Source organism: Muntiacus reevesi, chromosome 2 (assembly GCF_963930625.1).
Source record: "Muntiacus reevesi chromosome 2, mMunRee1.1, whole genome shotgun sequence".
In the NCBI taxonomy this organism is placed as follows: domain Eukaryota; kingdom Metazoa; phylum Chordata; class Mammalia; order Artiodactyla; family Cervidae; genus Muntiacus; species Muntiacus reevesi.
The window spans coordinates 163818568-163845454 of NC_089250.1; the positions used below are offsets into that span (position 1 = coordinate 163818568).

At 46.9% G+C, this 26887-nt stretch overlaps 1 protein-coding gene across 1 annotated transcript in view; it reads left to right on the forward strand.

The window, feature by feature from the left end:
- Window positions 1-11050: 11050 nt before the first annotated feature.
- The window catches only part of DMBT1 (deleted in malignant brain tumors 1), a 41727-nt gene continuing 25890 nt past the window's right edge, over window positions 11051-26887 (forward strand). The window contains exons 1-6 of the mRNA XM_065919229.1: window positions 11051-11087; window positions 13362-13406; window positions 14462-14785; window positions 15563-15633; window positions 17214-17562; window positions 21671-21994. Of these exons, the coding sequence (XP_065775301.1) occupies window positions 11051-11087; window positions 13362-13406; window positions 14462-14785; window positions 15563-15633; window positions 17214-17562; window positions 21671-21994 (1150 nt within the window). The remainder of the gene's footprint in view (window positions 11088-13361; window positions 13407-14461; window positions 14786-15562; window positions 15634-17213; window positions 17563-21670; window positions 21995-26887) is intronic.

The following is a 26887-nucleotide window of genomic DNA, read 5'->3' on the forward strand; positions in this document are numbered from 1 at the left end:
AAATAAGAAAGTGATAATTGCTTACAAACTAATTCCTGGAAAAGTGTTAATGCTTGTACTTCCCCTTTTCACAGTTTATCAGGGATCTGGGCAATAATTAACACCTTAAAAAGAAGGAGGAAATTGTGAGATGTCCGTAGGTGGCTGACATTGGGCTGGGGCAGGCACTTCTGTTATCCTTTAAATAGGTCCCGCAGATGTCTAATTATTCCCTCATCAGCTCTCTTCACTGCACCTTGTCTTTACTGCGAAAGCTACCCTCTGGGAGTTAGGTCACTCAGTCCAATCTAGGTGTGGAGTGTTCCAGAATGAAGAGGAAGTCCGAGGCCACGCCCAGAGCCTGAGTCTCAACCAGGCACCCAGGACCCTCCTTTCCAGCCTCGGGTCTCTCCACAGCTGGCTTGACAACCCCCACCAGGGTTTCAGTTCCAACCTGTCCCCTGCTGTTTTCCACCCCGTAATTTTATTTGTTCTGCCCCTTTCCCGGCAGGATGCCTTACAGTACAGAGCGAATCTGTCCTGGCCACCTTACACCCAGCAGGAGCTGCCTCTTGCCATGGGGACTGCTCTCCTGCTGTTCCCTCCGCCTGGAACACAGGCTTTTTCTTCCCCTCGCCACCTCCTCACCTCTGGCTAAATCTAGCTGCTCTTTTTTAAATACCATGGGCATTGTCCCATCTAGGAACCCTGACGTGTACTCTCAACACACACACACACACACACACACGCACAAGCAATGTGTCATCCTATGCTTACCACTCTTATTCTTCCATAGCATCTTAACTCTATGGATTTTTCTAGAGATCCTGCTATGCGGGGAGTCCCTGGAGGGCAAGGACCATGTCTGGCTCACTTGGTACAATACCACGCGTCCCTTGGAGCCTAGCAGAGGCTCCCGCTGGCTGTAAGGGAAGGGCAGGAGGACCCTTCCTGAGCCATCGTCTCTGTGCCCTGTGCCAGGTCCTGAGAAGTATTTCTCGTCCTTGTGTACAGCTCAAAGGGAGCCATCACCATGCTGGGGCTTCCCAGGTGGCTCGGTGGTAAAGAATCCGCCTACCGACACAGGAAACATGGCTTCAATCCTTGGTCCGGAAAGATCCCCTGGAGTAGGAACTGGCTACCCTCTCCAGCATTCTTGCCTGGGAAATCCCATGGACAGAGGAGCCTGGCAGGCTACAGTCCAATGGGGTGGCAAAAAGAGTGGGACATGGCTTAGTAACTAAACAAGACCCCATCTCAGGAGCAATCTTACAGTTGCTAAGTCGTGTCTGACTCTCTGCGACCCTATGGACTGCAGCCTGCCAGGCTCCCCTGTCCGTCGGAATCTCCAGGCAAGAATGCTGGAGTGGGTTGCCATTTCCTCCTCCAGGGGCTCATCCTGACCTAGGATTGAACCCACATCTCCTGCACTAGTGGGCAGATTCTTTATCAGTGAGCCATCAGTGAGGCTCCTAAATCTGTTCGTTTCTCTTTTGCATGTGTATTCATTTGTGTTGTTTAAAAACTGCACATAAGTGACATCATACAGTATCCTACACGTCTCTTCTCCACTCTTGGCTGCCCTAAACCCACTGCAATGCTGTGGCATGGAGCTGGTGGGAACAGAGAATTACCAGGTAGATAATGGGATCATTCACAGGAAAGCCTTGAATGTTGCTTCCCAGTGGATAATCGTGACCACTGAACATGAAGTGCAATTGTATGAGCTGGGCTCTTGAGAAGGGGAGGGCAGGGATGGAGGGTGGACTAGCTATTCTTTGAGTCCCCAAAGCTGGGTTGGAAGGGAAAGAGGATTACAGTGACCAGACTCCCCTTGTCCTAAAATAGGCAACCTGACACTGAATCCCAAATACCTGTCCATTGCTGGGAGGTAATAATTCGAACACACACCCTCCCTGTGCCTCAAATTCGTCTCTAGAAACCACCCATTTGCTGCCTGATGACTGCACTTGTGACCTCCCATGCTGCTACTGCCCCAAACTCCACCAACCCCAGTGCTGTTAGGGACAATGCTGACCACAAACTCTCCATTACTAAAGATTATTATTTCAGAATGCTTTGCTTTCCAACAAGTTGAAACGGAATCTCATGTGCACTTGAATTTTGGGAAGCGGTGGAGCTGAGCTATGAGCATATTTACTCTGGGGTCAGTGCCCTCGACTTCCGGCATCAATTTCACTGTCAGCCTTGTGTGACCTTTGATAAGCTGTTTTACATCCCTAAGCCTTGGGTTTCACTTCCATAAAGTAGACTGTGTAATAATCTGACACTGTAATAATCTGATAAAGGCTATCCTGAGGATAAAATGAGATATTACAGGTAGCACAGTTAGCTCAGTGCTGGGAATGCTTTAACTGCCAAGATATAAGAGCATCTCCTCCCTTCCCTACATGTTTCTCCCTCTCCCCTCCTTCTCTTTCTCTCCTCTTCCTCCCTCTCTGCTTTATCCTTAGCTTCATTTTTTCCTTGTCTTCTTTTTCTTTCATCCTTGCTCTTTTCTTTAGCCTACGACACCACTTCCTTCCGAACCTAAAAGAATCTGCCTCCTACATTACCAGACACCACATCTCCCGCATTCAGCCTCAAACCACAGCTTTTAATTCAGTTAGGGTGGAGAGTGTAGGAAATAGAGAAAAACACAGAGCAAAGGTAAGAGCACACCTCATCCTATCACCTGAGACTGGCTTTATTAAAATAGGTATTTCTTGCCAATTACATGTGTACGGAAGTGACATCATTCTTTCCCCTCTCCCCGACCCCATACTGAGTGGCATGCCAAATCTTAGTTCCCTGGCCAGGAATCAAACCCACGTCCCCTGCAGTGGAAGCTCAGAGTCTTAACCACTTGACAGTCAGGGAAGTCCCTAAAGGATAGCATTTAATGTACAGTTTTTCTATAGTTTATATTCTGAACATTTTAACATGCATTCATGATTTTGGGAAATTGAAGTTTTTTTTTTCAGGTTTTATTATTTTTTTAAAAATTTCTGCTTTATTGAGGTATGATTGGCCAAGAAATTTACAGGATATTTAAAGAGCACCTTGTGGTGATTTAATATGCATATACGTGGTGGAAAGATTCTCCCTCATCTAGTTAAGAACATATTCATCACTTCACATATCTATTTTTATTTTGGTGAGAACATTTAAGTTTTACTCCGTTAGCAAATTTCAGTTGTATAATAGATGCAGTTTTATCAACTATAGTCCCCATGTTTTACATTAGATCCTAAGATCTTATTTATCATCTGGCTGAAAGTTTGTACCCTTTTACCAACCTCTCCCTATTTCTACCACCCCTTTTCAGATTCTTTCTGTAATTATAATAAACGATACTGTGAAGATCATGCTTGTTCATGCATCTTTGTCCACATTAAGTAAATTATAATTTCCTTTGGCTAGATTCTTAGATGTGGAATTACTGAGTCAAAGAGTTAACCATTTTAAGATTTTTAAAGCATACTAGTACATTATTTTCTAGCAATCTACCAATTCTTTCTCCAATAGTAAAAAAGGAAAATGCAATCTTCTACAACTTTGCTGAATCTGAATATTACCATTCAAAACTCTTGGCTGAATTGTTGGATAAAAATTGATGTACAAAAAAAAAAATTGATGTACAGTTATTTTAATTTGCATTTTTTTTTGCTTTATAGTCATGGTGAAAATTTTTAAGCCATTTAAATTCCTTTACTTGAACTGTCTGTTTTTATTCTCTATTTTTTTGTGTATGTGAAAGTTAGTATCATCTTTGTTGGTTTATAGAAACTCTCTCTGTCCATTATGTTGAACAAACTCTCTCCACTTTGTCCATTATATTAATGGCAAATATTTTCCCAATTTGTTATTTGCCTTTAAATTTTGATTTCGTTCTGCACAAATATTTTTACATAATTTAATTTATTGCTATTTTTCTTTGTAATTTTCTGTTGATTTAAAATCTAGAAATTTCACAAAAATCAAATAAACATTTAATTAGTTTCCTGTTTTCATTTGTTTAATAAAATCCTGTTTTTTCAGGTCTGAAAATTATTTTTCCTTCTGGTGTGAAGTAAATATCTAAATTGATTCTAAAATAATTTAAATTTTTAACTTTGCTTTAATTTTTATAGCCTTATTTTGAATATTTTGGAGCTAATCGTAAGTTTTTGAATGCTGACAACATGACAAACACTATATTAAGCACCTGACATATTGTTCTAACTTTGTCTTCACAATAATCTTGTGAAGTAGGTTAGCATAACTATCTTTTTACAGATGAAAAAACTAGGACTGAGTGAGAATAAATGACTTGCCCAACTTTAGAGACCAAATAAACAGCAGAGCTAGAATTTGAACTCAAGGCACCTGTCTCCCAGGTTCATAGGTGGGCAAGATCCCCAGTCCCAAACCCACATTGTCCCTTCCCCCTCCCCATTGGTATTTTTCTCTTTTTCTAGAACTTATCAGTCATTTCTAAAAAAAAAAAAAAGAAGAACTTATGAGTCATTTCTAGCCTATTTATTTTTCTTGATAAACTTCAAGATTAATTTTTAAAGACCAATCCAAGAAAAACTTTTTGATGGAAATGATATCAAACCTATGAATTAGTTTAGAATGACTGATAGTCCTATATTCAGTCCTCCCATCTGGAACCCCGATTCATCTCTTCTCCTGAGGAGACAGCCAAGAAGCTTTACACAGTTGATAGTTTTATTCTTATGGAGTTGCTTCTCAAGGGAAGTTTATTTATAGTGTTTTACTTCCTTGGAGCCCATCTTCCCCTTGCCTGGTGCACATCTGCTCAGAAGTCCTGGTTCTATTCCGGGAGATCTTCTTCTGGACTCCCAACATTCCACAGTCGGAGCTCTCAGTTCTCTGTCCTCTAACCATTTGTCTCTAAGCTTTGTCCATTAGAGTCAGTTTCCAGAGGCAGCACTGTGTCTGTCATCTCCACATTCCCCCTGCCTGCTGGAGTCAGGCATCCAGCTGCTGTTTTTTAGTTGCTAAGTTATGTCCAACTCTTTGCCTCCCCCTGGACGCCAGCATGCCAGGCTCCTCAGTCTTTCACCGTCTCCCAGAGTTTGCTCAAATTCATGTCCACTGAATCAGGGATGCTATCTAACCATCTCAATCCTCTGTCGTCCCCTTCTCCTCCTGCCTTCAATCTTTCCCAGCATCGGGGTCTTTTCCAATAGTCAGCTCTTTGTATCAGGTGACCAAAATATTGGAGTATCAGTCTTTCAAATGAATATTCAGGGCCGATCTCCTTAGGATGAACTGGTTTGATCTCTTTGGAGTCCAGGGGACTCTCAGGAGTCTTCTCCAGCACCACAGTTCAAAAGCATCAGTTCTTCAGCATTCAGTCTTCTTTATGGTCCAACTCTCACATCTCTACACAACTATTAGAAAAACCATAAGTTTGACTCTACGGACCTTTGTCGGCAAAGTGATGTCTCTGCTTTTTAACCTGCTGTCTAGGTTTGCCTTTCCTTCCAAGAAGCAAACGTCTTTCAATTTCATGGTTGCAGTCACCATCTGCAGTGATCTTGGAGCCCAAGAAAATAAAATCTGTCACTGCTTCCACTTTTGCCCCTTCTATTTGCCATGAAGTGATGGGACTGGATGCCTTGATCTTAGTTTTTTTAATGCTGAGTTTCAAGTCAGCTTTTTTACTCTTCTCTTTCACTCTCATCAAGAGCCCATTTTTCCTCTTCACTTTCTGCCAGGAGCGTGATTGTTGAATAAATTATTCCCTACCACTCTGTCCAAACACTTCTGCTGCAGGCCTGCGACAGTGGTTTTCAAACTTTAATGTGTATCAGAATCACCTGGAATGGATACATATTGCTGGACATCACCTCCAGGGTAAATTCTTAAGTCTGGAGGAGGCTTAAGAATTTGCTTTTTTTTTTTTTCACAAATTCCCAGGTGCTGCTTGGTGCTGAATATTCATGGAACTATTTTAAGAGCCATTGTTCTAAAAGAACCCTTTTCTAATGTGACTGGGTCAGACAGCTGTTTTTTTCAAAAATATTGCTTAAAATCATAAAATATGATAGATACACATTTACAATGTTTCCTTTTATCTTAAAACATATAAACACACTTTGATTTGCCAATTTGTTGCTATAGACTTCTCAGCAGAGGTCTTCTGCGTCCTGCAGCACCTTTCTTGCATAAACTGCTCTCATTTGGCATACCTATAACTTTTAATTTTTAGTCTCTCTAAAGTAGAGTATGAAATGAAAGACCTTTGCAAAGCAACCTCCTAGGTGGCTCAGTGGTAGAAAATCTGCCTGGCAACAGACTCGGGAAGATCCCCTGGAGTAGGAAATGGCAACCCACTCCAGTATTCTTGCCTGGGAAATCCCAGGCACAGGAGCTTGGCGAGGTACAGTCCATGGGGTCGCAAAAGTGCGGGACATGACTGAGTGACTGAATGAACAAATGAATGAGGGTATAAATTCACTTGCTTTGAATATCTTTCTCCTTTTTGCTGCCTAACCCACTTGATGTCTTTTTAGCACCTTAATTTTATTTCCAAAGCATTCAGCCTTAATTTTTTGAAAAACATCTTTTTTTTCTACCCATATTTGATCAATTTACTTAATATTTATTTTAGTGTCAAGTGTCAAGTTGATTTTGATTTATGTCAAAATCAACATAAACAGATTCAGGACTCATATCTGTCATTCACTGATCACACAGCTTGGTTGGAATGCAAGTTGCCAAGTGTACTAGAAATTAGCCCACCAGTGCTAGTGCTTAGTAGGTTTACAGAAACGATGGAGAGCTCAGTGGATCTGGCTTGGGGGTTAGTTACCTAAAGGACGGTTAAGACAACTTCTTGTCTACTGCTCCTGCTGGGATGCCTTCCATCTAGTGAGTGCTAAGTCACTTCAGTTATGTCTGGCTGGGATCTCCTGTGGACTGTAGCCCGCCAGGCTCCTCTGCCCATGGGGTTTCCCTGGCAAGAGTACTGGAGAGTAGCCAGATATTGTAAATAAGAATATAATATATCCAGTTAAATTCAAATTTTAGATAAATTTTAAGTATACATATATTCCATGTAATATTTTGAACATATTTACATTAAAGAAGAATTCATTGTTTATCTGAAATTCAAATTTTACTGGGCATCCTGAGTTTTATCTGGCAACTCAACAACTTTCACCTTGCTTTTTCTTGACATATGTCTATGCCTTCTTCTAAGCCTTGTTGAAAGAGCCTGTCCTCTCTGGATTCCTCCTGCCCTTCTTCCAAGCCCAGGAATTGCTTCTTCTGAGATTTCCATTTCCCATCCACTGGGTTCCTCATTGGCCAAGATGAAGTATTACTGGTTAGCAAGTCTGGCTGCCAGGGGCTTCCCAGGTGGCTTGGTGGTAAAAAACCTGCCTACCTATGCAGGAGATACAGGAGACACGGGTTCAATCCCTGAGTTGGGAAGATCCCCTGGAGGAGGGCATGGCAACCCACTCCAGTATTCTTGCCTGGGAAATCCCATGGACCAAGGAGCCTGGCAGGCTACAGTCCATGGGGTCACAAAGAATTGGACACGACTGAGCGAATAGGCACGTGGACAAGGTCTGGCTGCCATTGGCCTCTGAGCCCCAGAGGACTACATCTTACCTTCAGTGATGGATCCCTCCGCTCTTTGCCCCTTGTGTGGTCAGAGACAGGTCCATATCCCTGAGTGAATCAGTGAATTAATGAACGATGGGTCCAGCGACCCTCCAAAGCAAAGAGCAATGCAACTCTCTCTGCTGCCCAAATTAGCTGATGGGAGGGAGGGTGGGTCTGGCTTTAACGCTTTTTTTCAGAAGAGCTCTCATTTGGTTGTTTTTCTTTGTTGTTCCAGCACCATCAACAACAAGAGACACCACAGACACTGCCTTCTGGGAGTTACTCAGCTCTGGTAAGTCTATCTGAACTCCCGGGCTGGGCGATTGTGGTGCCCAAGGCCACCACCAAGGACTCAGGAGGGACTGCCACAGAGAATTCTGCCGGGTTTTAGATGTGGGACAGGAAGGGCTTCCTCTGATGGGGTCCACCTAGACCCTTAGCTCCTTCCTCGTGAGGTTCCATACTGACCATGAGATAGGCCCCCAGGCTCCATGCCAGTGTCTGTCCAGGCACACTCCTTTCCTGGTCTCTGGTCCCCAGGCTGCCCCACGGGGTGTCCAGCAGGGGTTACAGACAGCAGGGCAGCAGGGGCAGTGGGGGGCGGCAGGATCTAGCTGAGCCTTTCTGGTGAGAATCACATTCCCCTTCTTCTCTAGAGCTGCTAACAAATCTTGGGGAAATAAGGAATACCCTGACCTCAGTGCTTCAAATGCTAACTGCTTCTGCTCCCTAAATCCTCTTTTATGGCAGTCCTGTGTGTGCATAAGCATACCTGCTTGTGCAAAAGCACAGACTATGATTTGAGCCAAATAATACAAATGGTAAATTTATGTGCATTGGGAGGCAGAACTGTGAAATGGTTACGAGCAACCGTCTGAGTACGGGTCTGGCTGTCGCTTACTGGTCAGTTGATCTGGGTCACCTACTCAAGCCAGCTTCCCTATAGGATTATATGAGGATGAGCTGAGATGACACTTGTACAATTCTTGAGTATGATGTAAAACTCTGGAGTATGACCCCAGGTCCCCAGGCTAGAAAATGTTCAAATCATCTGCCACGATTAAGCTTTTAAAAATGGGCCTCCTTGGGTGTGTGCAAGGCAGGAGAAGAGATGACACAAATGCAGACTCCCTTTAAAAAAAAAACAACAAGTCTTTGTGGACTTTCACCCTGCAGGCATTTTGGAAGCAAGCCTAGATCTCTCATTGCACTATAAGAAAGTGAACTCAGAGTCTACTATAAGAAAAGCAATGGCTCAAAGGTGGATTTCTTGTTTAGGGTCTTTGGGCATGAAATGTGCACGTGTCTGATTTTTCTTTTTTTCTTTTATAGTTTCTAAGTCAGATCCTCCCAGAACACGTGGTAAGTATTTTGAAAACAGTATCCTGTATTTGGTTTAAAGTTTATCATTCTATACAGCTATTTATATCTGAAGAATAAACACTGCCTCCCTGGACCTTAGTGAATGGTATGAGGATTGGGTAATAATATGTTTTGTGTCCTTTATGGAAATACAAAGGCAATAGAAACTTCTTTCAGCTATAGCACAAATGGACTGTGGTTATAGAGTTAGTTTTTTCTTTGATTTTATTTAGCCTTTACCTCAAACTTCAGTGCACATCAGAATCAACTAAGGTATTTGGTTGAATGCAGGTCCTTAGAATTCACCTCCCTACCCCAGACACTTGGATTTGGATGGTCTGGGGTGGGACTTAGGAATCTGCATTTTTATGTAACCGAAAATAAAGATGGTCTGCAGATCCCATTTTGAGCAAGCATGCTACATGGCCCAGGACTGAATTAAGCTTCCATGTTTGCAATGTACTTATAAGATTTGATTAAGAATTTCCAAAGCAAGTGACAGAAGATCTATGCATATATTTTAAGTGCTACCTTTTAAAACATTTTTTCTTAATGTCTACGTTTTGCTTAATGTCAAGTAAATGCAGCTTTTAAACATTTTCCCATACGGTTATTGGCTACATCGTAAGTCTGGCTTGTTGATGTAAAGACTTTTCCATGAGAGAGTTGCTAACATTGAACTTTCACACATCTTTCACAATGGGCTCAACATCCGAGCCACCTCATCTGTCAAGAGCAAGTCCTACCAGGATCCTTCTAGACAGGACAGGCCCCTGTAGCGACTTAGGGTTTTATGGAAAGATAGACAGTAATCTCTGAGCACACGGTTACAAGTACAGCTGCGATGGGTGCTGGGGAGAGATGTCCTTGGCAAGAGGCATGTGCTCAAGTCGTCAGAGAGAGCCACCCTGTGGAAGTCACAGGTAAATGGAGGTATAGGGCTGGTGTAAGAGTTAGCCAGACAGAGGAGGAAGGAAGAACATTTTTCTGTTATTCCTGGCACTGATGCCAGGAACGCGAGGGAACAGATATAGACTTCGGCTGACTTAGTCACCCTACCCTCACCCCCACCCTAATATTTTATCTAAGCATCATAGTGCCCTGATGGGGGCTTATCTCTAAGTTCCATTTCCCAAACTATGTGCCTTTGGCATATATTCTGAAACTCTAGGAAAAAAAAAACAAGGACTTCTGATCAACGGAGTTCAGAAATGTCACCTGCCATTGGTGGTAGAACACCGTTCGTCTTTGGGGGCAAACGAGTGAAGAGCAGGCAGGAGGGCCGCTGCCACTCAGACTCAGTTCTTGTTTGCCTTCTAAGTCCTTGTCTAAATCTGCATGGAGACGATGGAGGTGAATCCGGAGAAGGATCCGTGAGCACATTTCCGGGATGCTAATCCTTGGTCACGTCTTGAATTGTTGTTACACCAAGCAACGGGCAATCTGGCACAGCCTGCATTTTGTGCCATTCTGTCCCCCTCTACCATCCCCTTAGGCTGGACATCTTCCGCTTAGTCCATGGAGAGGGCTCAGACAAGGTTCACCATCCACAAAATCCTCAGACTTGGAGATCAATGCAGTCTGCTCGGCAGAAAAGACAGCACTCAGGAGAGTGAAACAAGCTGGGTGATTTCTGAGCATAGATCGCATGGGACTCTCAACTAATGTTAGGGGGCATGGTAAACAGACACGTGCTTTATTACATCTAAAGCTACTGAACGCCCCATAGCCGACCCATTTGTTTTGAAGTTCTATTACAAAACCCCAAACGCTTTTAGCAAGAAAGCTGCAAGCTCACAAGCCCAAGACTGAATCACAGCGCCCCCTGGCGTGATTGTAAGGTGAACCTCAAGACCTTTGCTGTGCCCATGTGTCATTTACAAACAGCAGAACCGACTAAGATGAATCTATATTTCTTTCTAGATCAAGAGAATTTCCAGACTATAAATGATGGTAAGACATTTTTTCTTTACTTGCCTTCCCCGGGGCTTTGCTCGCTGGCTGGGTCGGCCAGGGATGTGGCGAACTGAGGTTGAGTGCAGCCTTGGCCACACGACAAGGGCCTGCCCTTTAGAATGCAAGGATGGAGCAGGAGGAGTCCAGGGGTGCCAAGACCCTTGGTGTGTCCCAGACACACACCCAACCAGTCCCCTGTGTCCTTCTTCTCCCTTCATCTCTCTCATCAGTCACTCAGTGTGTCCGACGCTTTGCGACCCCATGGACTGCAGCACGCCAGGCCTCCCTGTCCATCACCAACTCCCAGAGTTTACTCAAACTCATGCCCATTGAGTTGGTGATGCCATCCAACCATCTCATCCTCTGTCGACCTCTTCTCCTCCTGCCTTCAATCTTTCCCATCATCAGGGTCTTTTCAAATGTGTCAGTTCTTCACAACAGGTGGTCAAAGTATTGGAGTTTCAGCTTCAACATAACTCCTTCCAATGAATATTCAGGACTGATTTCCTTTAGGATGGATAGGTTGGATCTCCTTTCAGTCCAAGGGACTCTCAAGAGTCTTCTCCAACACGACAGTTCAAAAGCATCAATTCTTCGGTGCTCATCTTTCTTCTTTCTACCTGTCAGTTATTCATTGCATGATAGTAGCTTCAGCTTGGAGTCAGGAGATGGTGGTGGTGGGGTGGAGAATCAGTGCCCTTTCTTGCCATGAATGTCAATTCTATCGAACACAATTAATGTCTCCCAAGGACTTGCTTTGTACCCTGCACAAAATTATTTTCTTATAATGAATGAGTTAATATATTAAAAAAAAGAACATTTGAAAGACTGGCTGGCACAGAATAAGTACTCAACTAGTGTACATAGTAAGTGCTACTGTCATGAAATCTTCCTAACAGCACTTTGAGGTGAGTAGGATAATTAACTTTGTGCAGACGGGGGAACCAGGGCATTGTTAGGTAACTTGTCAAGTTCTATGTCTCAGGTCACATGGTAGGCCAGTGGCTGGGCAGGGATTTGAACCCAGAACAGGTCTCTTTGGCTCTGTCCACGATTCTTTCTAAATGGATCCTCTCTCCTCCTTCTCCACAGAGAGCAAACACACCCTTTGTGCCAACTTTGGTACATTAGCATCTTTCATGTGCTCACTTAGGGCAGCTGACTCTGCTACTGGGTCTTGGCTGTGTTGAGGCCAAACCCTACCCTTTCAGAGCATGCCCTGAGGGTCCAGGAATGGCCTGGGAGGGACTTGAGGAACAGGTTTCTGGTGACTGACCTCCAGGAAGGCACAGGTGGAAGCTGGATTTCTGCAGGGACCATTCACAGAAATGACCAGAAGGGGACAGCAGGTGGAGTGAAGAATAAACCCAGAATGCACCTTGGGAAAAGCCTACAGGCAATCCAGTTGGCTATTCCTGCTTCCCAGGTGGCACAGTGGTAAAGAATCTGTCTGCTAATGCAGGAGACTCAGGAGACGCAGGTTTGATCCCTAGGTCGGGAAGTTCCCCTGGAGTAGGAAATGGTGACCCACTCCAGTATTCTTGCCTGGAAGATTCCATGGATAGAGGAGCCTGGTGGGCTACAGTCTATGGGGTTACAAAGAGTCGGACGTGACTGAGCGCACACACTCAGAGCAACCTCTGCCACTTACCATGTGGGCTGCTGTGTGTACATACACGTCACTAAGCATGGGATGTGGCCGTGGAATCCAGTCATCACCTGAGAATGTGTCCCCCAGAGAGCATTTCTGTCCAAGCAGTCAGGTTGTAGTAGGTATCTTGGCTTTGGAGACGGATCTGTGGGAACATCTTTCCTCCCAGTTGGGGCCGCCCTCGGGAACATCTCAGTGACAGTAGATGTCGTCATCTCGGAGTATGTTTGCACCATAGAAATAGGCCCTTGGTATTTGAAGTTTGTGTGCATGTTCAGTTGGTTCAGTTGTGTCCAGCTCTTTGCGACCCCAAGGACTATAGCCCGCTAGGCCCCTCTCTCCATGGGATCCTCCAGGCAAGAATACTGGAGTGGGTTGCATGCCCTCCTTCAGGGAATCTTCGCGACCCAGGGATTGAACCCAGATCTCCTGTGTCTGCTACTTTGCAGGCACACTCTTTACTGCTGAGCCACCAGGGAAGCCCATTTCAAGTTTAGTCTTGTGAATAGATTTGGGCCATTCATTGACAGGGTGATTTTTTTGAATGGAGATTGTGGAAGCACAGGAGGTGGTAACAGGAACCAAGAATGTCCCTGGTGGCCTCCAACATTGAAGGCTGGCAGAGGGACAGATTTGCTTTCTGCTTCAGCAGGAACACAGCCTTGGGGGCAGTGGGCAGGGCTTCTGGATCTTTGCCTCCAGCCCCGTTTCTGAGCCGAGTTTGAGGGCCAGTCCTCCCTGGAGGAGAGCCGCAACCCAATGACCTTTCCTTCTCTCCACTCTGCAGTTATATTTGCCACGGAGGAACTCTCAACAGTGGGCCCAACAGAAGGTAACGTTTGTTATTTGGGATCGTTGTGGGCTCATTCCCCTGCTGCACCCAGAAGTCTATATCTGGTCCAGAAGAGGTGCAGAAGGCATAAGGGATGGGGGTGCTCAGCTCTCAAAGGGGGAGGGCCTCTGAACAAGGCCTCACTGAATGGGTGTCTCTTCCATGGACCTTGACTCTGAGATAGGGGAGGGATCAACCCACAGAGACATCTCTAAGGAGTTCCAAGATGGAACTTGGTTCTCTCTCTCTAAGAGTGTCCTGTTCCCTGTGCTCCATGCCCACCATGTCATTTTCACCAATGCATACAGACCTCGTGTCAGGCTAGGATTCAGGGTCAATGGCTACAGGGCCTGGAGAGACAGTTGAAATCTGTTGAGGGGGCCAGCTTCTCTGGGCTCTACCTGAGTCCCTATGAGGCCTCACTGATTTTTGTTCCCTCTACAGGATCCATGGTCCTTTAACCTGGGGTGCAGAGGTCCTGTAACCCACCCTGGGGTCCCCTCCAGTAGGAGAGCTGGGAGTTACAGCCAGGAGAGCCTGAGGTCCTGGCAGCCTGGGCTGGGGGAAGAAAATCGCTGTGTATTTCCCTGTGATGAAGGTTAACTCACAGCCGTATTCAAAGGTGACCCCCAGCCCAGGGAACTGATGCCATTTGTTGTTGTTTCATCACTTAGTTGTGTCCGGCTCTTTGCAACCTCAAGGGCTGCAGCAAGCCAGCCTTCCTTGTCCTTCACCATCTCCTGGAGCTTGCTTAAACTGATGTTCATTGAGTCGGTGATGCCATCCAATCATCTCATCCTCTGTCATCACCTTCTCCTGCCTTCAATCTTTCCCAGCATCAGGGTTTTTTCCAATGAAGCAGCTCTTCCCATCAGGTGGCCAAACTACTGGAGTTTCAGTTTCAGCATTGGTCCTTTAAGTCAATATTCAGGGTTGATTTCCTTTAGGATGGACTGCTTTGATCTAAAGTCATTAGAAGTCCTCTAAGTCTGGAACCTGCCTTAAGCCTGTGACCTCAAGAGAAACATGAAGTGGTTCCCTGTGCTGCCCTCTAGGGATCCAATCGGGCTTGGCCCTGAGGCTGGTGAACGGAGGTGACAGGTGTCAGGGCCGGGTGGAGGTCCTCTACGGAGGCTCCTGGGGCTCCGTGTGTGACGACGGCTGGGACACCAACGACGCCAACGTGGTCTGCAGGCAGCTGGGCTGTGGCTGGGCCGTTTCAGCCCCAGGAAACGCCCGGTTCGGGCAGGGCTCTGGGCCCATTGTCCTGGACGACGTGGGCTGCTCAGGGTACGAGACCTATCTGTGGAGCTGCTCCCACAGCCCCTGGAACACACACAACTGCAGACACAGCGAGGACGCCAGCGTCATCTGCTCAGGTGGGTCTCACATAGGCTGGGGGTGCTTCTCTGCGTGTGGTTTCTTGCTTACTTTCTGATCCCCTCGAGAAGCATTCTCTACGTTTCCCTTTTCCTTGAAATTCTCTACTGCTTTGCCTATTTAGTATAATAGCTTTTGTCTGGCCCTTGGGAATGTAGATGGACAATTAGAACAGAAACACAAACTGAAAGTGACATTATGCCTTCTGCTCCATGCCACATGCAAACCAGAGGCAAAAGAGGGCAGGTCTGCCAGGAGGTCTCTGAGCAGAGCTCATGGGCTGGGGCTGCCAGTGGCCCCGCTTATGCCTCCTGAGTCCTGGACCGTGGCCCCTCCAAGGAACTGGGAAGCTCGGTCTGGGCACCAGGACTGTTGTGAGCAGGGCAGTGGCCCTGTGTGACCTCCCGGGCACCGCCTTGTCATCCCCTAAGGTCGAGCCTGACCGATCACACACGGAACTTGACCTGGAGCTGGAGCCCAGTCTCACTACCTCACTGGATCCATAAAAGCTGGGAGCCTGGCGATTGATTCTGGATCCACTGTGTCATCAAGACACAGAGTCAATTACCTTGACTTTGGAAATAAGGGGTGCTGGTCTGCCGGGACCTCTCAGCAGGAGCCTCTTTGGAGGGTTGAGAGTGGCAGAGGCCCCGCCCTCCACGGCAGAGCGGGTACACGGACTGACACCTCAGCTGCTCTGCATCTCAGCATCCCCCCCTTTGCCCCAGTGGAGCCCCTTCTGTGCACCGTGTCTGACCTGCCTTCTCTCTCCCCAGCTGCCCAGACCCAGACCACGGTTGTGCCAGGTGAGTCCTGCTGCCTCTTGACTCCGGGATGTCCCCTCCCCGTAAGTAACCCCCAGGGCCCCCAACCAGTAGCCCCAGGAGGGGACTGAGGAGGTTTTCCACCTCTCAGTACCTGCCGTGGTCACTCTAGAGCACGTAAGTGGTTCCAGATGAGCCATAACACCGGCGTCCTCTGGCCTGGCTCAGTGATTTCTGGACTTCCTGGCTGCACAGTATGTCCCCAGAGCTTTGGGTGACAGGGTGGTCTGTCCTGGGGTCATTTCTGCTTGATTATATTCTCTGAAGAGAGTTAAGTATGCCGGGAGGACACAGCATTTTCCTGTCCTCCACCCCAGATGGAGTCTAAGCGATGCTATTACCAAGAAGTACCCAGGCGGCAGGGCATGGTGATGGCTCTGTGGGCTGTGCCACCTCCTCAGATGAGTGTGGACTTCTGATGATATAAGCTGGGCTCACAGCAAACTCTCAGAAAAGTTTCTCCCTGGACTATGGAGCTCCTCAGATCCCACTGTCCTGATCCCGGTTACAGGTCACTAGACCAACCTTGATTCTACCGACCTTCTTTGTAATCCTGCTTTGTTTCCCCTCCAGATTGGTGGTATCCGACAACTAACTATGGTGAGCATCACTTGGATCCTACTGACTATCAGTGTTCAATACTCCACTCAATGTCTAAATCTTGGGTGAAGGCTCTGTGTATACCACCCCATTCAATGTCGGGGATTTCCTCTACTCATCAAAACTGTGGATAGCCTTCACCTATCCTTTAGAGAGTGTATTAAATAGGCTGTTTTCGCTCGCAAGTGGTAGGATTTCAACTGACACTCACTTAAGCTTGAGGAGGACTCAGTTACTTTCATGTCTAAGACATTTAGTCATAGTTCTATCTTTAGGTACAGCTGGATCCAGAGGTTCCAGGACTACCTGTCTTAGCCACTTTTTATACCTCTGCTTTTTTATGTGTTTGGGCTTCACTCTGACTTTACTTCCTGTGATGGGGACAGGGGTCAGTCCCAAGTCTACATCCCAACAGGAAGAAAGAGCCCCGTTGGTCTAGACCTTCTGATGACAAGTCTTGGAGAGCCTGAGAGCAGCCTGCTGGCAGTAGGTCCCATTCCCCCAATCATCTCCATGTACTCTGGTGATAGGGAGCGTGTCCATGGTTTATTTTAGATCCAGGCTCAGTTTTGCGTTTGAAAACGACATGGAAAGAGTTCAGTGGAAAGCAAACCTTCAGAGAAACCTCGCGTCAAGTGAGGTAGAGACCCGAGTCGGGTGAGCAGCAGAAAGAGGCCATTGGTGGGGGATGGGAGCAGTGTCTGCTGGTACCCTGATGCACGGGCTCACTAGGGATGCAGGACGTGGGCACCCCTCTCCATCTGGCCTCCCAAGGCTGAGCTCTGCTCCTGAGTTCCTGCTGTTGTGGGGAGCCAATCAGAGAATATGCAGACCGCAGCACACAGCCGAGGTTCTCTGACACCGTCTCTGGTGGGTCAGCAATGGTGGCCAGACTTCAGTCAAGTGCTCTCGAAAGGAACAAGACCTAGACTCAGTCTCTTTCCTTGGAAGGTTTCCAAAACTCACCCAGACATCAGGACTCCTTCCTTCAGGAGACAAAGAGAGTGACTTTTCCTGCCTCCTTCCAGGAACCGAATCGGGCTTGGCCCTGAGGCTGGTGAACGGAGGTGACAGGTGTCAGGGCCGGGTGGAGGTCCTGTATCAAGGCTCCTGGGGCACCGTGTGTGACGACGGCTGGGACACCACCGACGCCAACGTGGTCTGCAGGCAGCTGGGCTGTGGCTGGGCCGTTTCAGCCCCAGTAAGTGCCTGGTTCGGGCCAGGCTCAGGGCCCATCGTCCTGGATGACGTGGGGTGCTCAGGGCACGAGACCTATCTGTGGAGCTGCTCCCACAGCCCCTGGAACACACACAACTGCAGACACAGCGAGGACGCCAGCGTCATCTGCTCAGGTGGGTCTCACATAGGCTGGGGGTGCTTCTCTGCTTGTGGTTTCTTGCTTACTTTCTGATCCCCTCGAGAAGCATTCTCTATGTTTCCCTTTTCCTTGAAATTCTCTACTGCTTTGCCTATTTAGTATAATAGCTTTTGTCTGGCCCTTGGGAATGTAGATGGACAATTAGAACAGAAACACAAACTGAAAGTGACATTATGCCTTCTGCTCCATGCCACATGCAAACGAGAGGCAAAAGAGAACAGGTCCGCCAGGAGGTCTCTGAGCAGAGGTCATGGCTGGAACTGCCGGTGGCCCCGCTTCTGCCTCCTGAGTCCCGGACCGTGGCCCCTCCAAGGAACTGGGAAACTCGGTCTGGGCACCAGGTCTGTGTGAGCAGGGCTGTGGGCCCTGTGTGACCTCCCGGGCACCTCCTTGTCACCCCCTAGGGTCGAGCCTGACCGATCACACTCAGGACTTGACCTGGAGCTGGAGCCCTGTCTCACTGCCTCAGTGGATCCATAAAAGCTGGGAGCCTGGCGATTGATTCTGGATCCACTGTGTCATCAACCCAGAGTCAATCACCTTGACTTTGGAAATAAGGGATGCTGGTCTGCCGGGACCTCTCAGCAGGAGCCTCTTTGGAGGGTTGAGAGTGGCAGAGGCCCCGCCCTCCACGGCAGAGCGGGTACACGGACTGACACCTCAGCTGCTCTGCATCTCAGCATCCCCCCCTTGCCCCAGTGGAGCCCCATCTGTGCACCTTGTCTGACCTGCCTTCTCTCTCCCCAGCTGCCCAGACCCAGACCACGGTTGTGCCAGGTGAGTCCTGCTGCCCCTTGACTCCGGGATGTCCCCTCCCCTTGAGTAACCCCCAGGGCCCCCAACCAGTAGCCCCAGGAGGGGACTGAGGAGGTTTTCCACCTCTCAGTACCTGCCCTGGTCACTCTAGAGCACATAAATGGTTTCAGATGAGCCATAACACCGGCGTCCTCTGGCCTGGCTCAGTGATTTCAGGACTTCCTGGCTACACAGTGTCTCCCCAGAGCTTTGGGTGACAGGGTGGTCTGTCCTGGGGTCATTTCTGCTTGAATGGATCTGTTGACCAAGAGTTATGTGTTTGGAGAGGACAGAGCTTTTTCCTGTCCTCCACCCCAGACGGACTCTAGGCGATGCTATTACCAAGAAGTACCCAGGCGGCAGGGCATGGTGATGGCTCTGTGGGCTGTGCCACCTCCTCAGATGAGTGTGTACCTTTGATGACATGATCTGGGCTCACAGAAAACTCTCAGAAAAGGCTTCTTCTCCCCAGACCATAGAGTCCCTCAGATCCCACTGTCCTGATCCCGGTCATACGAACTAGACCAACCTTGATTCTACTGACCTTCTTTGTAATCCTGCTTTGTTTCCCCTCCAGACTGGTGGCATAGGACAACTAATTATGGTGAGCATCACTGGGATGCTGCCGAACTCTCAGTGTTCAATGTCTAAATCCTGGCTTAAAGCTCTGTGTTCACTACCTCATTCAATGTCAGGGATTCCCTCTGCTCATCAGAACTGAGGATGGCCTTCACCTATCCATTAGAGAATGTATTAGTTAGGCTGTTTCAGTTTCCACGTGGTAGGATTTCAACTGACACAGAAGTTGGACTAGGACCTAGTAACGTTCACGTCTAAGACATTTAGTCACAGTTCTGTCTTCAGGTACAGCTGGATCCAGAGGTTCCAGGACTACCTGTCTTAACCACTTTTTATACCTCTGATTTTTACATGTTTGGGCTTCACTCTAACTTTACTTCCTGTGATGGGGGCAGGGGTCAGCCCCAAGTCTACATCCCAACAGGAAGAAAGAGCCTCTTTGTTCTAGACCTTCAGCTGACAAGTCCTGGAGAGACTGGCAGACTCAGGTTCTTCCTCCTGAATGTTGGACCGAGGCCCCTCTAAGGAAGTGGGAAGCACGGTCTGGGCACCAGGTCTGTGTGAGCAGGGCAGTGGGCCCTGTGTGACCTGCCTTGTCCTCCCCTAAGGCCGAGGCTGACAGATCACACTCGGGACTTGACCTGTAGCTGGAGTCCTGTCTCACTGCCTCACTGGATCCATAAAAGCTGTGAGGCTGACGATTGGCTTCGGGTCCACTGTGTCACCAAGACATAGAGTCAGTTACGTTGACATTGGAAATAAGAGATGCTGGTCTGCCAAAACATCTCAGGAGGAGCCTCTCTGGAGGGTTGAGGATGGCAGAGGCCCCCCCTCCCTCCATGGCAGAGCAGGTGCCTGGACTGACACTTCAGCTGCTCTGCAGCTTAGCATCGCCCCCCTCGGGCCGCGTGGAGCCCCTTCTGTGCACCGTGTCTGACCTGGTTCTCTCTCCCCCAGCTACCCAGACCCAGACCACGGTTGTGCCAGGTGAGTCCTGCTGCCTCTTGACTCCGGGATGCCCCTCCCCCACAGTCACCCCCAGGGCCCCCATGCAGCAGCCCCAGGAGGCCACTGAGGAGGTTTTCCACCGCTCAGCACCTGCCGTGCTCACTCTGGACCACAAAGACAGTTCCAGATGAGCCGTAACACTGGCATCCTCTGGACTGGCAGTGTGATTTCAGGACTTCCTGGCTACACAGTGTCTCCCCAGAGCTTTGGGTAACAGGGTGGTCTGTCTTGGGGTCATTTCTGCTTGAACATATTCTCTGGACCAAGAGTTATGTGTATGAAGAGGACAGAGCTTTTTCCTGTCCTCAACCCCAGATGGAGTCTAGGTGATGCTATTACCAAGAAGTACCCAGGCAGCAGGGCATGGTGATGGCTCTGTGGGCTGTGCCACCTCCTCAGATGAGTGTGTACCTTTGATAACATGAGATGGGCTCACAGCAAACTGTCAGAAATGGCCTCTGTCTGCCCTAGACCGTTGAGCTTCTCAGACCCCACTGTCCTGATCCCAGTTATAGGTCAGTAGGCCAATCTTGATTCTACCGACCTTCTTTGTAATCCTGCCTTTGTTTCCCCTCCAGACTGGTGGTATCCGACAACTGGCTATGGTGAGCATCATTCAGATCCTACTAAACTACCAGCATGCAACACTCCAGTCCACAGACATGGGTGCAGTTCTTGCCTCTTGAGTCCAGGTTCTGAGCTCACCAGCTCATCTGCTCTGGACGGTTGCCTTCACTTGCCAGAGTTATGGATAAGCTTTACCTATGAGTTGTGCCATATGTTACTCAGAATGCTTTTGTCTCCAAGTATTAGGATGGCCACTCACACTCTCTTAATTGGGGCTGGTGCCATGAGTTACATATCGAGGATACTGAGCTATACAGGGCAACCTTCAGGGAGCGATGGATCCAGAAGTCCCAATGTTCTTTGTCCCCATGCACTTTGTCCCCACGCACTTTTCTGACCTCTGCTTGGTTTTGTTTATGAGATTTACCATCAAGTTGCTTCCTGCCAGGGGCACTTGTCAGCCACAAGTCTCCTGCCACAGAGGGGAGAGTCTTTGGTTCTCGATGTTGAGCATAAAGTCCTGGAGGGATTGTGAACAGCCTGCTGGTAGTAGGGGCCTTCTCCCTAGTCATCTCCAAGTCCTCCAATGATAGTCACCAATTCCAAAGTTATTTCAGGATTCAAGCTTAAAAAAAAAAATTCAATCTACATGTTGTGTGTGAAAGTATTGAATACGTATTGAATGGAAAAGTCTTCAGAATAACCTTGGGCTGATGGAGTGGGTTCCCACGTAGAGATGAATGGCCGAACTTGGCACCTTGGTGGGAACTGGGAAGCTGAGTCAGTGGTCTCCTGTTTCAGAGCCATTCTATCCCAGAGATCTGGGATGTGGTTTGCCGACGTAATCTGTGGCCTTTCCCTCTTCCCACCTGCATCCTGAGATTGGATTCAGTCCCTGAATTGCTGAATTTGGGGATGCTATCAGAGAACCTGCAGAGCCTGTCCACAGTCCACAGTCAAGGTTTCTATCACACAGACACTGGAGATACACAGTGATGAACACGCTCAGTCAAGCCTGAGGGACATCACTTCCTAGCCCTCAGCAGCCCTTCCCTGGAAGATTCTGAATCTCAGTCCCCAGTGCCTCTTCCTTCAGGAGAAACAGGAGGGTGACTTTTCCTGTCTCCTTCCAGGAACCGAATCGGGCTTGGCCCTGAGGCTGGTGAACGGAGGTGACAGGTGTCAGGGCCGGGTGGAGGTCCTGTACCGAGGCTCCTGGGGCACCGTGTGTGACGACAGCTGGGACATCACCGACGCCAGCGTGGTCTGCAGGCAGCTGGGCTGTGGCTGGGCTGTTTCAGCCCCAGGAAATGCCCGGTTCGGGCAGGGCTCAGGGCCCATTGTCCTGGACGAAGTGGGGTGCTCAGGGTACGAGACCTATCTGTGGAGCTGCTCCCACAACCCCTGGAACACACACAACTGTGGACACAGCGAGGACGCCAGCGTCATCTGCTCTGGTTGGTTTCTATGACCTGCATTTTTGTGAGTGATTTTCTCCCAACAAGAGCTCTTCTTTGCCCTGGGCTCAATCACACTGAGATTTCGTGGAAGTTGGGTGATTTCACTGACTCCATCAGTGATAGATGTCAGTCCTGGATTTCATGAATCCACTGCAGCCTTTTCTGTATTGGACCCTCAGAGCAGGGGGGTGATTATAGGTTGGGAGAGCAAATTCCCCTCAGAGTTTTTTTAATTGTGGAGTCTGATGTCTGACCTTGATGTTTCATATTCTTTTCTCCTGGATAATACCCAGGCCGACCTTTTCAGGCGACGGAGGGCCTGGGCACTCAGCATCTCTCTCTCAGGAACCCAATGGGTTTCTTGCATTCCAATTGGGTGCTCTGGCTAACCATGCTTCCTCTTTCTTGCAGCTGCCCAGATCGCCTCCTCTTCTCCAGGTGAGTCCCTGCAGTCCCATCCAGCCACACCCCTCTCTGGGATTCCGCCCTTCAGTCTTCCAGAAGGAGAAGAACAGTAGCTGCCTGGGTAGTCATTTCCCTCTGAGGACTCTGGAGGCTGTCTGTCAGGGAATGTTTAACAGTAAGACTCCTGTGTGCTGGTTCCTATCTCTCTTGAGCCCTCTGTTCCTTATCAGTTCCTTTCAGGAGCAAGAGGAGCAGGCAAGCCACTCCCAGGACTGAGGTCAGAGATAGGATGCTTGATAGGATTTCCTTCATCAGCTTTTCCATATGCTGAAAGGGATTATCTATGACCCTCTTTTGATGTGGATTGCCTTTTGGCCTTGTGGCTTCTATTGCTCCTTGTTTCTTTGGTAACTTGTAATTTCTGGTCTTTTGATCTTTATCTGAAGAAGCTATCTTGTAATATGGTATATGTACTCACTCAAAATTCAATAAAGCACCCTTGTTCCACCAGAGACTTGGGTCCCCACGTCCTTCCTTCTCTCTCTCTCTCTCTCTATTTCTGGCTGATGCCCTGGAGCACGAAGGCTGGCTGCGTAACCCAGGGAATATTAGCCACTTTCCTTCTTTCACTTTCTTATCGTCAACTCTGGATCACCAGATTCTGGTCCATTAAAGGACCCCAACAAGTGGTGCCCAGAACAGGGGCCTGGTATACGCAGCACTTTGGACGGAGTGACTCACGGCCTATTGAGGCCAGTAAATACAAGGCCACGGGTCAAATGGCTGGAGAGCCCCCTCACTTTTCTACTTTACTTCATCATTTATTTACAGTTCAGGGACTTTCGGTTTCGCACCAACGAGTAGAGGCTTGCCTTCAAACAATAGTTGAACATAATTCCTGGTTCCTTGATGAAGGCAGTTTTGATTTAGAAATTTGACACTTGGTCAAAGAGAATGTTGAACGAGCCGCCAGACGGGGAAAAAATATTTCAATTGATTTCTGGCCCCTGTGGAGTCTCATTAAAGCTGTAATTCCGCCATTTCAAGGCAATTCTTGCCCTCCCGATATTCAACAACAGACAGAACACTTATTCCATGAATATAAATTAGATGATGAAACTTTACAAAAGACCCAATTAGAACAGCATTAAGTATTTCAGAATTTTCCTACAAGCCCTGCCCCTGGCTGCTCCAAATGCTCCTCCTCTGCCAACAGGTGCGAATCCAAAAGTCTCTCCTTTGCTAGAACCTAATGATTCTGACGACTCTCCTGAGACACTTTTTGACACCAAAACTGGCAATACTTTTCTGGAAGTCCTTAGCACAAACTCATATTTGCAAAAAATTGCTACCTACCCACTCTCCTTCGTGACAGAGGCTCTCTGAATTCCTGGCTTTGCAATTACAAGTCTCTGAAGCCGATGGTTTTTCTGCCTTCCCAGTTTTAAGAAATGTTAATGCTCAAGGGCAAATAATACCTCAATATGAAGGTATTAACTTTTTTTACATGCAACTAATGAAAAAGTCTGTAAATATGTATGGCCCACATTTGCCTTTTACTAGAGAAATTCTAAATGCTATGGTGTCTTCTATTGGAACCTTTATTCCCTATGATTGGCGAACTTTAATAAAAGCTCTCCTTAAACCAGGAGAATATCTTCAATGGACAATGTGGTTTTAAGATATAGCCAGAGATCATGCTAACAAAAGCACTTGAGCTGGTGCTCCCCAAAATCAAATTACTTTTGAAATGTTAACTGCCATAGACAACTTGATGCTATAGAAGCTCAAATACAGTGCCCTCCTTTGTTGCATGAACAATTAAAAACAGTGGCCCTTGAAGCTTGGGATAGAATTACTCCTCAAGCGGAACCTACAGGTAGTTACACTAAAATATTACAAGGACCTAATGAAACTTATGCTGATTTTTTAGCTAGATTAGAAACTGCTATTTCCCATACTATAATCGGAGAAAAAGCTAAAAGGCAATTAGAGAAGTTGCTTGCTTATGAAAATGCAAATCAGGAATGTCAAAAGGTTATAGCCCCAGTTCGTGAGACAGGGACTATTATTGATTATTTGAAGGCTTGTCACAATCTAGGATCAGTAACTCAAAGACTGCAAATGCCAGCTGAAACAATGGCTGCTTGCTTTAAAAAGGGAAATGAGGGATGTTTTATACGCAGGGATAAGAACCATTTAAAAAGGGATTGCCCTAAGAAAGCTAATAAAAAACCTCCAAAAGTCTGCCCCCACAACCTTCGGTCTTTTACTTGGCTGATTCAGTTTGATTACTAAAGGAATTACTGTTCACCCTGGAGTAATCAATTCAGATTATAAATGAGAAATTCGAATTGTGATGTCATCTAAGATTTTATGGCAATTCAAAAGGGGGGACAAAATTGCTCAATTACTTCTTTTACACTATATTTCTATTAACTCCTTTAATGATGTATGGACAGGCAGATTTGGCAGTACAGATCAAAAACACAATCATATTTATACAAGCTTGTATTCCCCTTCCTTTTGTTTTAGCCATAGGAAACTTACAATTCAATAAGACTTTACGTTCTGTAACTTGTGTAAATTGCAAATTGTATACCTGTCTTACTCTTCTATTTCCTTAAGAAATGAATCCCTTTTGATTCTTCGATCTCGACATAATTTCTGGTTACCAGTAAATCTCCAACGGCCCTGGGAAGAAGGTCTCATGGCCGAGCTTGCTTCCCAGTTACTTACTAAATTACTCCGATGATATGAATGATTCATTGGATGGCTGATTCTTGGCATTTGGGGATTAATAGCTGTTTGCACCACTGCTGCGTCATTGGCGTTGCTTTACAAACCTCAATTCAAACACATAATTTTATCCAAGATTGGACTAAAGATGCTCATACTATGTGGGCCACTCAGGCTCAGATAGATGAGGATATTCAAAATAACATACAGGAACTAAAAACAGCCATCAAATGGGTTGGAGATCAATTAATAGATGTACAAAAACAAGTGATACCAAAATGTGATTGGAATTCTACTCAATTTTGTGTTACTCTTTTTCAATTCAATCATAGTGCCTATAACTGGGAGCAAATCAAATTTCATTTACAAAATATACATGATAATGCCTCTCTGAATGTACAATTATTGCAAAAAGAAATCTTTGAAACCTTCTCTAAAAGTCTGCCCTCATCCACCAATATGGAAATTTTATCTGAACAACTAGCTGATCAATTATCTGGGTTAGACCCACAAAGATGGTTTCAAAGCATCACCCACAGCTTCGGGTCTGGAACTGTAACTCTGGCGATTGTCTTGGCAGCTATATTTGTTGCTTACCATTGCCTTTCTGCAAAAATTCTTAAAACTAAGTAAATTCAAATTGTCGGGACCTTTTTTTTACAAATATAATAAAATAGGGGGAAATGTCAGGGAACGTTTAACAGTAGGATTCCTGTGTGATGTTTCCTATCTCTCTTGAGCCCTCTGTTCCTTATCAGTTCCTTTCAGGAGCAAGAGGAGCAGGCAAGCCACTCCCAGGACTGAGGTCAGAGATAGGATGCTTGCATAGGATTTCCTTCATTAGCTTTTCCATATGCTGAAAGGGATTATCTACGACCCTCTTTTGATATGGATTGCCTTTTGAACTTGTGGCTTCTATTGCTCCTTGTTTCCTTGGTAACTTGTAATTTCTGGTCTTTTGATCTTTATCTGAAGAAGCTACCTTGTAAAACGGTGTATGTACTCACTCAAAATTCAATAAAGCACCCTTGTTCCACCAGACTTGGGTTCCCCTGTCCTTCCTTCTCTCTCTCTCTCCCTCTATTTCTGGCTGATTCCCTAGAGCGTGAAGACTGGCTGTGTAATCCAGGGAATATTAGCCTCTTTCCTTCTTTCCCTTTCCTATTGTCGGCTCTGGACCACCAGGTTCTGGTCCATTAAAGGACCCCAACAGCTATTCAGTGACCAGTGGAATCCCCAGGACCAGGGCTGTCACTCAGCTGTCCCTGGAGGGACCTCTGGCCCACTGCCACCTCCTGCTGCCAGTGTCTGCTCAGAGCTGCTATGAGGGGAAACAGGATTAGATCCTCTGATCATTTCTATGAAAATAAGTGCCCCAGTCATGCCATGCAGAACTGTGACCACTTTAGAACCATGACCAAGTAGCAGACTCACAAGGATCTATCCATTAAAAAATTTCTTCAGGTTGAAAGCAATTTCAGAAATGATCTTTTCCCACAGTGATAGTATCTACTCCTGACTCAGGTGGGAACTTCTATGTACTTAGTCCACGTGGCCAGTAACACTGTAGATGGGAATAGTCAGGGTTCTGAGACATCCTTATTAGGACAAGGATTTCCTTTCTCCACCAAAGTGATGACCATGGACTTTAAAATTTTCAGCAGCATCCTAAAATCACTTGGTTTTCTTTTTAGATTGGCGGCACACAACAAGTACAACCACTCAGAGTAAGTAACACATTTTTCC